Raw genomic sequence first — 14913 nt, 5'->3', positions numbered from 1 at the left:
ATTAACATACTCAAATTAAATAACATTTTATTGTAATTCATCCAGTGTGTAAATTATAATGTAATTGTGTGTGTTTATTGTGTGTAATGTCAGGTAGCTATGTATCCAGAAAATTATTTTTACAGTACATATGGCGCTACTTTCAGGCACGCGTGCGGGAGTGAGAACTTTCCGTGCTTATGTTGAAACTTTAAAGCCCCATATGTACTGTAAAATGTTGTATGATACACGTGCAAATAGGTAATTTCCTATTTTCTGCACTTGTATCGTAAATAACTATTACATACTTACTATGGTGCTACTTTCGTCATAGGCACGGAAAGTTAAAGGGCTATATGTATTGTAAAACATTGTACAATACTTGTGGGATTAGGTAATTCACAATTTGTATCAATTTAAAATACTCCCTTCGGTCTTGTTTTAATTTATCACCACTCATTGCAAATTTGTATACTAAATAAATAACACTAGTATGAGAAAGTGGTACCATATGTTTGTAAATACTTAACTGTTTTGCACTCCTTTGCACTAATCCGATGGGTGTGGGATGTGCATTTTGATGCAGAACAGATTTGCTGAAGTACCTAATATTTTAAAGTTTAACTAACTAACTAAAGGGAGGAAGGATATCCTATGTATCTTGGAAGTTTGTGAACATAGAACTTGGGTGATTAATTGGTTATTCAAATTCATTAAATATTAACAAAGTATACAAAGGCCATTTTCGTTGATAAGTGTACCACAAAAAATGATTTTTTCAATGTTTTTTGTACAGTTGGCTGCAAAAGTAGCCACTATTATAGTTACTGACAAGTGTACTTTTTTTTGTGACTTGTTTTATTTTTAAAATATGAGATTGGTACGTATTTTGTACCTTGCCACAGTGACAATAAGATGTTTGTGACTGTGACAAGGTACTAAATGGGTCACAAATTATATCTTTTGACTGTACTATTGATTGACGTATTAGTTGTAAAATGTCCTAATGTGTAAAATGTCTCATGTAAATTAACTTAATCAGCAAAACTGTGATGCCTTCTTAATTGAAACCTGTATGATAGTGAAAGTTTATAATGTTTCTAAATCTATTAGCATAATATCCAGTCGGCAAAATTATTTATTTCGCACAATGTTCCATATGTAATTAACCCCTTAATGCATGTCATAAATTAATAAGGTTTAAATTTGAACTTTAATACCATAGAGTTGAATATTATAACTGCCATATATGGTTGCATATGCGGTAAAGGGTTAATAGCTTTGCTGACTATATATGACATGAAAACAATTTCGATTTTAATATCAAAAATTAAATCTATATGAAAATTTCTATTAATATTTTAATTTCAATTCCCTTTAAATTTTCGACATAGTTACGTAATGTGCTAGTTTTCGCACTTGTATCGTAATGTACTATAAAGTAACCAATTAAAAATACTTATATCTATATATAGGTACCTAAATCTAAAATTCGTAGTCTGCTAGCGATGCATATATTTAAGGACTATTATTCTTTGCAGATGAATTCTTCATCAAAAAGGCCATACCGTGAACTCTGAAATGTTTTTGTAAGTCATCTGGGTCGTCGAATTGATCTCGACAAATTTGGCATTGGTTTTCGCGCAGTGGTTCCGCGACTTTAACTATATCCGTAGTGAAATTATTCTTTAACAGGGCATCGGCATTGTAGCATTGTTTTGAAAGTATATATTCGTTAACGTCGGATATACCATGCCCAATTAACAAATGGGTCGTAAAGGAGGGTTTAACTACGAAGCATTGTCCGCATTCCATGCATTGGTACGCCATGTTGGAATCTCTGTGACTGCTACTAAAGTGGTCTTCCAGTTGTTGTTTGTCTTGGGCTTCGTGTCCACATTTTTTGCAAGCTAATGGATTACTACTGGAGAATGAAGCTTGAATACTGGAAGGCTGTCCGGTATGTTGATTTTTGCTGTTCTTTATTTCCTTGATTCTTTTCAAAGTTTTTCGGAGCCGTTTTCTGGCATTCCTTTGCTTTTTTTTGAATTTCTTAACGTTAATTTTTGGTATAACTAGAGTCGCATCCAAACAGCGATGCTCTTCATGATCAGCTGCAAAATGAGTCTTGATTTCATCCCAGTTTTCAGGTATGTGTTTCTTACACAAATAACATTTGATTGTCGTTTCTGCTGGTGTTGTGAATTCTGGTTCCGTGATGACTTGCTTACTAGAGGTTGATGCTGAACATTTGAAAGGGCACTCATTCGGCAGAATAGATATTTGTTCATATTTGCATTTGTAAGTGAAGCTTCTTGTACATTTGTCACACCTTTTTACTACACGATAAACCAAACCAGGTCTATCAGGTTTAGGAGCAGAAACAGGTGCTATGGCTGACTGGGGTGTAAACTTTCCAGTTTGACCGTGGTTGTTAGAATAATGCTGCAATAAACTGCGGACTTCCCTAAAGACTTGACCGCAAGCCCAGCAGGGATACACAAAAGCAGAATTAGTGATATGACCTCTCAGATGATTATCCATTTGATTATTTAGTACTAATCTTCCGGGGCACATCTCACATTGAAAGAAGATTAAAGCTTTCGCTTCAGTAGCATGGCTCTTTAGATGTTTAGCTATAGTGGCTTCATTGAAACACGCTACAACACACAAAGGACATTTAAGCACCCTTTTCATGTGGTTATTCCTCATGTGCGATTTGTATTCATTTGGATGAAATAGGTAACATTGTGGAAGAGGGCACTTGTACCTAGCAGTGGCTCGCATCATCCGGAATCCTTCGCAATCATGTGTGTATGGATATTGTATCATCTTCTTTGTTAAGGGGACCCCACATTCTGGACAGATAAACGGCCCGTTACCTGAGTGGAGACGCAAGTGTGCTTTAAGGCCACAAGTTGTTGGTAGGGCAAAGAGACACACAGGACAGGCGTGAACTTTATTTGTATACTGCATAAAATGCTTTGCTCTGTCTTTATTTACGTGTGTTTTAACTGTAATTTCCAGATTACATTCCAAGCACGAGAATTTATTCGGCGTTTTGGCTTTAATTTGTTGCAGCAGAATTGTTTTCTGGTTGTTAGTTTCTAAGTGAATGCCATGTTTAGCTGCTAGATTATCAAAGTAGCTTGCTGGCAATGGATCTACTTGCAAATCGCTGACGTTGATTGTAGCAGTTTTAAAGGCGTGTGACCGGATGTGAGAGAGGAGTTTGCATCTGTTGTTGAACGTTTTCTGTTGATTGCAGTATCTGCACATGTAGGTGATCACAACAGATTGTCGGTTAATATGGTATTCAAAGCTTGATTTGAAGAGAAATCTGAAACAATATATGCACCTTATAATATACTATAAACAATATATACCTTAAATAATAATTATTAAACATTATAATTTGCGGCCTTGTCCTTTTAACTTTCTGACTTTCATTTTTGTACTTAAGTGCCTTTTTTAACGTAAAACTTTAAGGTGTTTGAAAAATGCAATGTGTTTTGATGAGTATCTAAGTCAGTATCGAAATAAGCTGATATTTTACTGGATTTCGGCAAAGCCCAAGGAAAGATTATAATTTTAACATCTACTTGTGTGGGTAGTAAGTAGAAGTACTTATGAGTATGATATGTTTGTGCCTTGAATTTTAACATCAAACCTATTTAGCCAATATTTGTTGAAAAGATTCATCTTCATCATTTTTAACTGACTTTGAAAAGTTTCTTTTACATTTACTTGTCTGAAATAATAACTCGATCGCTATGTGCACGACTGTCACGCAACCTAGCGTCCGCAAGTCTAGGGGAACACGTCAGTGCACTACATTTTATAAAACTACTCCAAAAAATAAAAGATACTGAACAGATTTTCATACGACTTTGATCTATCAATAGAGTGATTCTCGAGGAAGGTTTAGGTAGGTATATAACTTAAGGTTTTGTGTAAAATGGTTGAAATATAACGATGTTGTCGGAAAAAATCACGCTGGCTAGAAGCTTCAATCGAAAACGCTGCCTAATCCGTTTGAGTTGTAACAACACAATGTACGGTGGGGTTGTCTATCTTTCATGGGTCTACAAAAAAGTCCGCGATGTTGAATGTCTATTTTTTAAGGATAACTTACTATACATTTGCAAAGCTATTTACACGGATACAGTATTAATAATTATCAAATTAAATAAAGTTTCATTTCGAACCATATAACTTGTAAGTACGAAATGTTAAAGACGCTATCCGCAGTTAGTTCTAATTTTTACCACCTTGTGCGCTGGGATCGCTTTACTTACCCCCACCATGCACTTTGCGACCGTATTCTTTAAAGGGTCTGCTAGACTGCTACCTTGGGATTCAAATAATAAATTGACATTGATACTTCGTAGCAATAAGAAGGTGCTGCCCTCTATCATTAACATAAGCGAAAACTTATACTTGTCATTCATAGTTCACATCAATAACCATGCTGGTGCTGCCCTCTACAGTTCATCGACTGTTCCTATAGAAACGTGACGGAACATTTTTTTTATATTGCATTCCCACTAGTTACCACCAAGTTGACTGGGATTTTTTTCCCACATGTTACCACTGGTAACTACTGGGATTTTTTTTCCCCAGTAGTTACCGACAAAATTTGGTTAGCATTCAATACTAATAAAAACAGTATTAATATCGAGTTCCTTTATCAATTATTTATTAAAAGTCGAATTAATTAGTTATTCGTTTCATTATAAGTCGATTACTGTTTCAGTAAATTGCCTTAAAGTGATAAAAAAATCGGTCTGACTGATTTGTTTGTTCGTTCGTATAATTGTGACGTTATTTATTGAAAGGGACTTTATTGTCGATGGCGCTTACGCCATTATCAAAGATGCTCCTATACAACTGTTATTATGCTCCTATACTATAGTTATCGACTTATAATGAAACGAATAACTAACTTATAATTAATTCGACGTTTAATTAATTATTACTACTGTAACTACTGGAAAAAAAAAACCCGCCTTTTACCAGTGGTAACTACTGGGAAAAAACCCAGTAGTTACCACTGGTAACAACTTGGTGGTAACTAGTGGGAATGCAATAGTTGCAATTTATTATAAGAAGTGTTTAATGTTCACAAAGTAGGTAGGTATTTTTTCCTAGTAGTCACCAGTGGTGGGAATAACCCAGATTTACAAGTAGATTAAACTTCATAACAAATTCCTTGTTATATAATATATAATAGATTTAAGCAGTATTCTAAGTGTCCTGAATAAATTGATTTTCTTTCTTTCTTATTAAAGTAGATGCTTCCATGCAGTAGCAGCTTAACCTAAACGAGGCCCCGGGCAGCCCTCATAAAATTTGCTCTGTGAGGCCCTTGTAAACATGTGATTGAGTTGATGTGAGGCCCCGGGCAACTGCCCTGTTTGTCACCCCCTAAGGCTGCCGCTTCTTCCATGCCAAATAGGCAAATAAAAAAGAAAATATAAGAGATGGTTAGGCTAGACAATACATGTACTTAAAGATAATAATTAAGTTCACTCTATAAGGGTCGAAGGGTTTCATCACTGAAGATATTTATTGCAAAATCATAGTAAAAACATATTTTACCTGTCCCCGCAGTCAATGCATGGGTATGTTTTAAACCCTGCTGTAGGTACAGGAATGACATAGTTTGGTAGAGCCTTTGTAAATAGAAGATTCTTTATGCTCAGCCTGTCATTTATTGTATCAGAAGCCATGATGTTGAACACTGTAACAGTAAAAAATATTCATAGAGCATTAAATTGTGTGTAGGTAGGAGTAAATATATCTATTATATTACTCATAGTTGGCAATTGCTATTCAGGAAATTTAAAAATCATAACAACATTTCATCATAAAATTTAATGTCAAATTAGTCCAATATATCTTTTCATTCAGACAAACCTAAATATATATCTATGAATAATAATATTCTCTTTTCATCAATTCATTGAGGAATAATATCAAAATAAATTATTAAATTAGTTATAATACCTGAATGTAGTCATTAAATAAATTTTATTTATATATTAAATTTAGCAGGGATGGCAACACCGTGATAAGCTAAAAATGTAATCATTCGTGCTACTTTGTAATTGCTCTACAATTGGGGAAGAATATAAGGCTATTAATAGTAATAGCAGCACAGTTTAATAGCACTTACCTAATAATATCCCATGCTACCAGTTGATAACGTGGATATTTATTTGTATTACACATATATTCACAGGCCTTCCGTGATCAAGTTTGACAGTCGTGTGAATGCGCAATGCTCTGAATTGCTGTGATTGGACGAAAAGTTACGCCATCTAGCATAAAACTCCAAATTTCACCATAGTATTGCCATACTGCAATATTACAAAAGTGTTACCAATTTAGTAAGAAAAATGTTTGTGCATACGAAATAAATCCTTTATAAATTTACTGTAATTGGCTGCTAAAATATGAATTAAATATTTTTTTTATATGAATCAAGTAGGAGACTTCAATTAGGGTGGTTTCACAAATTGGTAAATTTAGGCAATGTTTTCATTGTTTTCACAGCTGGTCATGAACCTCAGCTGCTAATGATATCATTTCATTTGCACTGCTAGTGTTTAAAACGATAGCCTAGTAATTAGCCAAATAACGGATCATACGGGGCTTTAAATGAGGACATCCATCCAATTGCCTCTTTATTGCTATTGCATATTCAAATAACAGGCATGCAGATAGTCTTCAAATTTGGATGTTTTCAGTAAACCCAAAATGTTCTAATCTCAAGGGCCGTATCATAAACCCTCATAATAAAAGTATTTCTTACATTTAGCTCATTTGAACTGGTTACCAAACTAAACCATGAAATCTACTAATCTATACAAGCATTGAGTTCAAATGAGCTAAATGTAAGAACTCTGTGCGGAAAGAGAAGAGTCGTAGAATGTATGGGTTTTCTTACATGCCACTACCGTCCTCTTTCTGCACAGACTTTAGGCTTCGAAATCCTCGAATATTTTTTGGCCTCTCTTTCTAAGAAGATTAGTATTAGTTATTAAGCGAGACAGATAGCAATTACAGGTTAGGTGCCTTTTATTTAGCGGATCCATAGATAGTGAATTACATTCTTATAATTTACTTCTCCTGATGTACTTTTGGTTAGTACCATAGTATCATTTGTACTTCTTCCCCAATTAGTTCTACTTAGGCCCCAGAGTAGCAAACACAATTATTGTAAGCAATAAAAATAAAGAAAACAATCTCTTATTATTTAATATCTTTGGCATATATTGCAAATATGGCACTGTAATTATTATGACTAATATTACTTAATAATTTGTACGAAGCAAGTATAAAAATATATCCTTAAGTGTTTTGTATAATTAAATGCTACAAAATAGGCACATACTTTAGTATATGTTAATATTACATAATGTAAAGGCACACTGACATGACTTATGACTAGGTATGTACATTGATTTAAAACTGGTATCTCATAATTTGACCAAGAGTATGTAGATCATAATAATAGTACCTACATTATTATCAGTATAAGATAAGTAGGAACAATGGTTACATATAAAAACTATATAAAAGTATGATGACCTAATATAGCACTGGCTCTGAAGTCTAATTTATTTAAGTATGTAATGAAACTGGAAAACAACACATGACCAGCATTTACATAATAGTAAAAAGAAAATAAAAAAGATACTTATTAAAACATTTAAATATTCTTTATGCTAATAAATGCATGTTCAAATTTATCTGTAATTAGAACTCTTCAGAATGAGCATTGGTATCAATAGTATTTGTTTGATGAAAGTGGGACAAAATCTCCTTTTCATAAAAATCATTTTTTATATAATACAAAATATCAGGCCTTGCATTGAATGCATTTTTATCAATAAAGGAACCATAAAGTGCCCTGTTATGAAGCATATCTTCATCCTTAGGCATTAAGGTTAAGTAACTAGCTACAGCCATTGCAGCTTCTTCAAATTTATCAGAATGATAATAAGATATCTGCAAAAAGTTCAAGGTATCAGCTAGGAATTCAATGCCAGATTTAAAACCTAGTATTGATAGTTTGTTTTGACATTGCTGTCTACATTGTAACAGGGATAGCATGTTGTTTGACACAGAGATGACAAATTCTGAAGACCATTCTTGCTCCGGTAGGTGCTCACAGGCCACACGGCAACCCATTTCCCAGGCCAAGTAATCTGCTATGACTTCTTCCATGGCCATAATTGTTTCACCCCATTTTTGCTGCTCATAAGACTCTAACCCAACTTTGTGCAAGACCTCAAAATCTTCACTTTCCAAGTCTACCATTTCGTTCAGGCTCACTTCAGGCAGTCCAATGTAGAACTTAATGTTATTCTTCATAACATCATCAGTCTGGTGAGCTTGGAAATATGTATAGGCGGCTGATGCCGCTTTCTGCAGTGCATTCATTTGGAAGTAGCAAACATGTAAGTAGCCATAAGGCTTTCGTGATTGAAAATCTTGTAATATAGTATCCTTTACATTACTGTTTATGCGAACTGCTTCAAGTTCTTTATCTCTGCAGTTCATTAAACAATATCTTTCATTTAAATATGATTCGAAAACTTTTAATTCATTAAAGTTTGGTTCAATTAGTGAGTCTTTTGCTTGAGTTTTGCATTTCACTCCACAGTTTATAAAGATAGAATTGTAAAGTTTATATAAATGTAATGATTCCTCAAACTTTGATATGCACTCACTCCATCTCTCGCCAGTATACGCTTGCACACCTTTTAAATACATTTTATCAATTGATAATAGTGATTTACCATTGCACGAAGTAAATAATAACAAAATAATTAAATATTTAAAAAGAGGAGGCATTTTTACACTAAATGTCTTCACGACACAATATTTATTTATGATTCGGTCTACGACTCTACGTAGGCAATTTAGTTTTAACTTTTCTCTTAAGTTAAAACTATACTTCAACCAGTGTTGCCAGGGCTCTGGAGTCATAAGTTACGTTTCGTTTCCCTAAAAGTCACATTTTTGCTGCTTAAGTCACATTTTTAGGATTCCGTACCCAAAGGGTAAAAACGTACCGTAAACGTAAAAACTATTACTAATACTCCACTGTCCGTCTATCTATCTGTCTGTCACCAGGCTGCCCACCCTTCGTGGGCGAGTCTGACTTGCACTAAAGCGCCAATTACATTCCTGTTCCCGATTTCGGGTCCGAAATCAGTCCCAATTTCGGGCATGATAATCGTTTTCGTTTCACGGAATATCAGCACATCGTTAACAATATTTGAAATGTTAAAAATAATTTGTCTCTAATTGCCAAAAATGTTCAATGTTTGACATTTTTGCACATGAACCATTTTTTTACATTTCAAATATTGTAAATGATGTGCTGATATTTAGTGAAACGGAAAAATATTCTTTTTCGGGCCCGAAATCGGGTCCTGATAAAGTTTGGATGTAATTGGCACTTTAACCGGTTTTTATAGTATAGTAAACACCCATATAATGGAGGCACCCAGACGGGATGATCAAATCGACCTATTCGATCAGAAAATAACCTGGCATCATACTCCAATGTTAGTTTTATGGTGATATTTGAGCGCTGTAAAACGATACGTGGTGATATTTGAAAAAAAAAAGCGGCCAAGTTTTGTTTAAATTTTATGACGTTTTTGCCATTTGGCTACGGAACCCTAAAAAGCGCTGGTGGCCTAGCGGTACGAGCGTGCGACTTGCAATCCGGAGGTCGCGGGTTCAAACCCCGGCTCGTACCAATGAGTTTTTCGGAACTTATGTACGAAATATCATTTAATATTTACCAGTCGCTTTTCGGTGACGGAAAACATCGTGAGGAAACCAGACTAATTCTACCAAGGCCTAGTTTACCCTCTGGGTTGAAAGATCAGACGGCAGTCGCTTTCGTAAAAACTAGTGCCTACGCCAAATCTTGAAATTAGTTGTCCCCAGCTCCCCAAGCGGGCCCCAGGCTCCCATGAGCCGTGGCAAAATGCCGGGACAATGCGAGGAAGATTTGAGCGTTGTAAAATAAAAAAAACGGGTACTCCGGAAGTGCCGGCAGAAGTGAAAACTTGAATAATAACGTTGCACATTTTTGATATTTTGGAATGGTTAGGGAATAATTTTGCACGAATTGCTTTAATTATCAGTATAAAAGTACAATCATTTATGTGGTAAAAAACAATATTCATTTATTGCGCTGTCGTACACAAACATGACAATTTATATTACATTAAAAATTTAACACTTCAGAACTATTACAATTATTTAACTTAAAAATACACAACGTTAATATTTAAGTTGCGCCGGCGGTCTACTGGCTTCAATGACATTGTAACAGTTTTTCGATCAGGTCACGTGTCCGTCTTACGAATTTTCAATCTGACGAATCTGTCGGTCACGTGACCTGTCGCGAGTTTAACATTTTTTTCCCCATCACAAAAAGTGCCCAGCGCCGCTAAAGAAGTTTTCACTTCAAAAATGCTCAAAAACAAGCGTCACCAATTTGTATTCTTGCGTCCAGACCTCCATTTTATCGGTAATAATCAGTGGTTGAATTTGGCAGCCAAATTGGCATTTGCGTCCGCACGGCCTGGGGCCTGCCGCGACAACCAAAATCATTAAGACTTAATTAGAGTGACAGAGAAAAATGGCTGCAATTAACGAACTTCGATTTTCGCGGTTATAGCCCTGATTAGATCGGACAATTTCATCAGATTGGCGAAAAATTGTCTTGTCTGGACACGGGTTCAAGGGCTAGTAAACTTGGGTGCGATCTTAAATAATACGAATTGCAAAACTAAACTTATCCAAAAATCGGCTAGCTTAAAAAGTCACAAAAATTGCCTCAAAATCGTAAGTCACGCACATGTCACACAAGAAGGCGAAAAGTCACGAAAAATGTGACTTTTGTGACCATCTGGCAACGCTGACTTCAACGCCGAAAATGACATAATATGACATTTCATTTTATTTTTCCTGAATGGCAACATTAAGAAAGGTATAGGGGGCCTACAGCTAAAACCGAAATTCTCTCTTTCTGCTGCTACTGCTCTCTTTCCCTTTTACTTTCACTGTGATATAATTAGAGTGACAGAGAAAAATACCGTTAATTAACGTGCTTCGATTTAAAGTTAGAGTAAAAGAGAAAGATCCCCGCAATTTGCGAATTTCAGTTTTCGCGGTAGGCCCCCTGGTTACGGACCTAAAAATAAACCGGATAGTGTAGATTGACCAAAAAGTGTGTCCCCATGAGATGTCAGAGTGGGCCGTTGCATCTCTTTCTTATTAGGGTCACCATGAGTTATATGTATGTGGGATATTATGATAACATGAAATATATATGTTACACATATATATATATATATATATACATATATATATATATATATATATATATATATATAATTAGAGAGCAACTGTCTTTTCGCTGTGCTAGTATTATAGCCCCTGAAAAGGGATGGATATAGTTTTTCTATTCTGTATAATATAACGCTTCACAAAACCTTACTTAATTTAGTCGTTTTAAAAGCTGTTACTGGCTTGGCTTGGCTACTTGGCGTATCGGACCGCCACCATGGTCGATCATGCGGAAGATGGTCCGCCGTAACGTCTGTCAAGAACACAGGTATGAGTAAGAGAAAGAGAGAGAGAGAGACATAGATATGCTAACAGGACCAGGGTCGCGGTTAGGGCTTGCAATTCGATTATTCGAATTTTCGAATATTCGACCTGTTTTCATATTCGAATATTCGGCCGCTCAGTTTTCGAATATTCGAATATTTTTTATTACTCGAAAAAGGCTATTTCATCCGCTATAGTTACAGTTTCTGTGTGTTTTGCCGGGTATTTTTTACAGTGAATGAGGAACGGTAGGTATTCAAATGCGAAGGAAATAATATTCTCTCTGTCTCGGAAACTCGATTTCAACGAAATTAAAATCAAAAATTGTTATTTTTATTGTGCGGCTAATGCTTTTTGTAGGACTGTGGGTACAGGGCAACATTACGTAAGTTTTAAGTTTTTTTTTTTTTTTTCTCTTTATTTAAGAGCTTGTCACCGAGGTGAACATGTCGCTCCATAAAAAACAACAATACAATAAAGTTTTAAGTTAAAGGGTCATTCTGTTTATTTAGTAGGGTCACTACAAGCGTAAACGCACCTGTCCGACCAATTTAACCATGCACCTTCAGGTGACGAATAATCTACCCAGTAGTCAGCCAATTTTTTCCCTTTAATATTCCAATATTATAATAGCCGACCACCGGGAATCAAAACTTGCCAAAACAAATAAAGCTAATAAAAATTCAATAGACATAGACACATACAATACATACAATCACGCCTATTTCCCGGAGGGGTAGGCAGAGACCACGGATTTCCACTTGCTACTGTTTAGGGTGTCTAGATCTGGCCTTTCTTCAAGATTTCCCCGATTTTATTAAGTCTGCCGAGGTCTACCCCTTTCAGCTCCGTCTTCTACTTCTCCATTATACACTCTCATTATTAGCCTTCTTTCACTCATTCTTTCCACGTGTCGAATGGTTTGAGATGATATCTCAACAAACCTTTTTCAATTCTTGTCACTACATCTTCGTTCAGTCAGCACTTTTCCTTTATCACACTGTTCCTAATTCTATCTTGTAATCTTACGCCACACACACTTCTCAACGCTCCACTGCATCCACGTGGCTCTGATGCCTATTTTGCTATACCTAACTTTCGCTACCATACATAAGTGCGGGCACCAACACCCCTCTATGTACAGACAACTGTGCTTTTTGTGACACCTTCTGGCTGCTCATAAAAGCGTTAAGTGCCCCATCCACACGACACGATTAATTGCCAGCATTTACTCCCTTTCAATGTCTTTATCATGCTTACCGTCTCTAGTAAGCAAAGTTCCCAGGTACACAAGCTATTTCACTTGTTCCACTCTTTCTGGACCAATAAAAAATTTCACAGTTTTTCATATTTCCCCCCTTTTTAAATACCATTACTTTCGTCTTGCTTACATTTATTTCATTCCTTTCCTTTCAATAGCATTTCATTCTAGTTACCATCTCAGGCAACTCTTCACCCGATCATGCTAGCAATACCAGGTCATCTAAAGAAGACATCTGAGAAGTAACCCACATTCATCATTTCTCAAATGATGCAATGCAAACTACTGTCCATGAGTAGATAAAACAGCCACGGTGACGCTACACATCCTTGCCTAACACTCTTTTCTTATGCTAAGCCACTCGGTGTACTATCCGTTAACTCTCACACAACCACTGGAATAGAGCGGAACAAAATACAATTGAATGAAAGGCTTTTTTATAGGCATCTGAGTGACTAAAAATAAATATTAAATTTTAATCGCAAAAATAATACCCTACTACATGATGTAGTGCAAAGCACGAACCAGTGGTGATTGCCTGTACGCCTTCGTGCGCGCTTTAGGAGCCGCAAGTAAGTCGCGATTACGAGGCCTAAAATTGAACTTTGCGACGGACAGAGAAGGGATGAGGAGGCGTACCAGCTGTGAGACCAGCTGAGGGCAGTCTGAATCTCCACGTAATATTCTGCACGCGCCGATCTTCACATCTACACTTCTAAGAAGTTAAAACCCAGAGTTCCAAGTAAATATTTTGTCGGGTAAAGGAAAGGATAATACCCATAGACTTTTTTAAATAAAAATCTCAGAAAAGTCTTTTGGATTTTCTCCAGAAGCAAAGCGTAAGTCATTATCACTGAGGCAGAAAGGTGTTCTTACCAGACTAGAGAAAACGGTCCCCTTGAGATAGCAAAAGTGGGGCGCGGTGTCTCACTCGCACATGCTGCCAATGTTAAAAACATACCATTGTGGTAGTATTTATATCAATATACTACTGAAAATAAATACTTTCGTATACTATTTTAGTGTTATATACAGAGTGCGGTTATCAAATCTTTTAAGTAAATTGTAAATAATTATGATGTCAATATTATCAACTAATTAAACCAAGCATGTGCACAACAAAAAAAACCATTAATTTTAATATACATAGTTTTTTTTTATATAACACCACATTGAAAAATGTTTACAGGCAAAGGCAATTAATTGTCAAAATTTAAATCCAAAGTCCTTAAACATTCCAGACTTACGTTTATACATTATATTTTAATACTGAAACGGTTTTACTAACCATTTATATATACGTAATCGATTCGATATAGGTTGGACACACATTTCCGTCCGTAGAAAAAGGCGGCAAATTTGAAAATTAGTTGCAATCATAGATCTACGATGAGTAGATGACGCTTAAAGAATTAAAGTTAGTTAAAGTGTGCAAAACGTAAGCCATCACGCATATGAACATACCATGAGTGTGAAAGAGGCAGACTACAAATAAAAAATCGTGACCATTTTTGAGTTCGACAGTGGCTGCTAACGGCCGCCATTTATTAATTTTCAAACACATGTCCGGCATCGTAACACCTTAAGTATTTTAATTAGAAACTAGAAATCTCATCCACATGAAATCCAGGGCTATAACCGCGAAAATCGAAGTTCCAAGCACGCGCGGGGCATTTTTCTCTGTCACTCTTATTACGTCTTAGTGAGAGTAAAAGACAAAGATCCCCGCAATTTGAGAATTTCGGTTTTTGCGGTAGGCCCCCAGTTATTAGTATGTGTAAGCCAGAATGAATATCGATAGTCGAAAAATATATTAATTAATAATTTATACATGGAGATATAAAGTAGTTAAGAGTGACAGAGGCTCGACTCTAACAAGCTCCATAATACTATCGATAATATGTTTCTCTAATGTCTATTACGCTCTATTGACGAACTATAATAAACGGGCGAAGCGGACCGCGACCCTGGGCGGCTACCGGGAAAATCGAAATTCGTCAATTGCGGGCATTTTTCTCTGTCAC

The 14913-nt window shown here is 35.8% G+C and overlaps 2 protein-coding genes across 2 annotated transcripts; both read right to left on the bottom strand.

Annotated features, from left to right (window-relative positions):
* Positions 1–10: 10 nt before the first annotated feature.
* On the bottom strand, positions 11–6312 carry LOC133519041 (zinc finger protein 687a-like). The gene is made up of 3 exons (XM_061852913.1): positions 6158–6312; positions 5581–5722; positions 11–3319 (listed from the first exon to the last, which is right to left on the bottom strand). The coding sequence occupies exons 2-3, from the start codon at positions 5709–5711 to the stop codon at positions 1498–1500; spliced, it is 1953 nt and encodes a 650-aa protein (XP_061708897.1). The 5' UTR covers positions 5712–5722; positions 6158–6312; the 3' UTR covers positions 11–1497.
* A 665-nt stretch (positions 6313–6977) lies between these two features.
* On the bottom strand, positions 6978–8923 carry LOC133519042 (cartilage-associated protein-like). The gene has a single exon (XM_061852914.1). The coding sequence runs from the start codon at positions 8842–8844 to the stop codon at positions 7744–7746; it is 1101 nt and encodes a 366-aa protein (XP_061708898.1). The 5' UTR covers positions 8845–8923; the 3' UTR covers positions 6978–7743.
* Between the last annotated feature and the right edge of the window lie 5990 nt (positions 8924–14913).

This window comes from Cydia pomonella, chromosome 6 (genome assembly GCF_033807575.1).
Source record: "Cydia pomonella isolate Wapato2018A chromosome 6, ilCydPomo1, whole genome shotgun sequence".
In the NCBI taxonomy this organism is placed as follows: Eukaryota; Metazoa; Arthropoda; class Insecta; order Lepidoptera; family Tortricidae; genus Cydia; species Cydia pomonella.
Note: the sequence above shows the minus strand (reverse complement) of the source record. Positions and strands in the feature narration are given on the sequence as shown.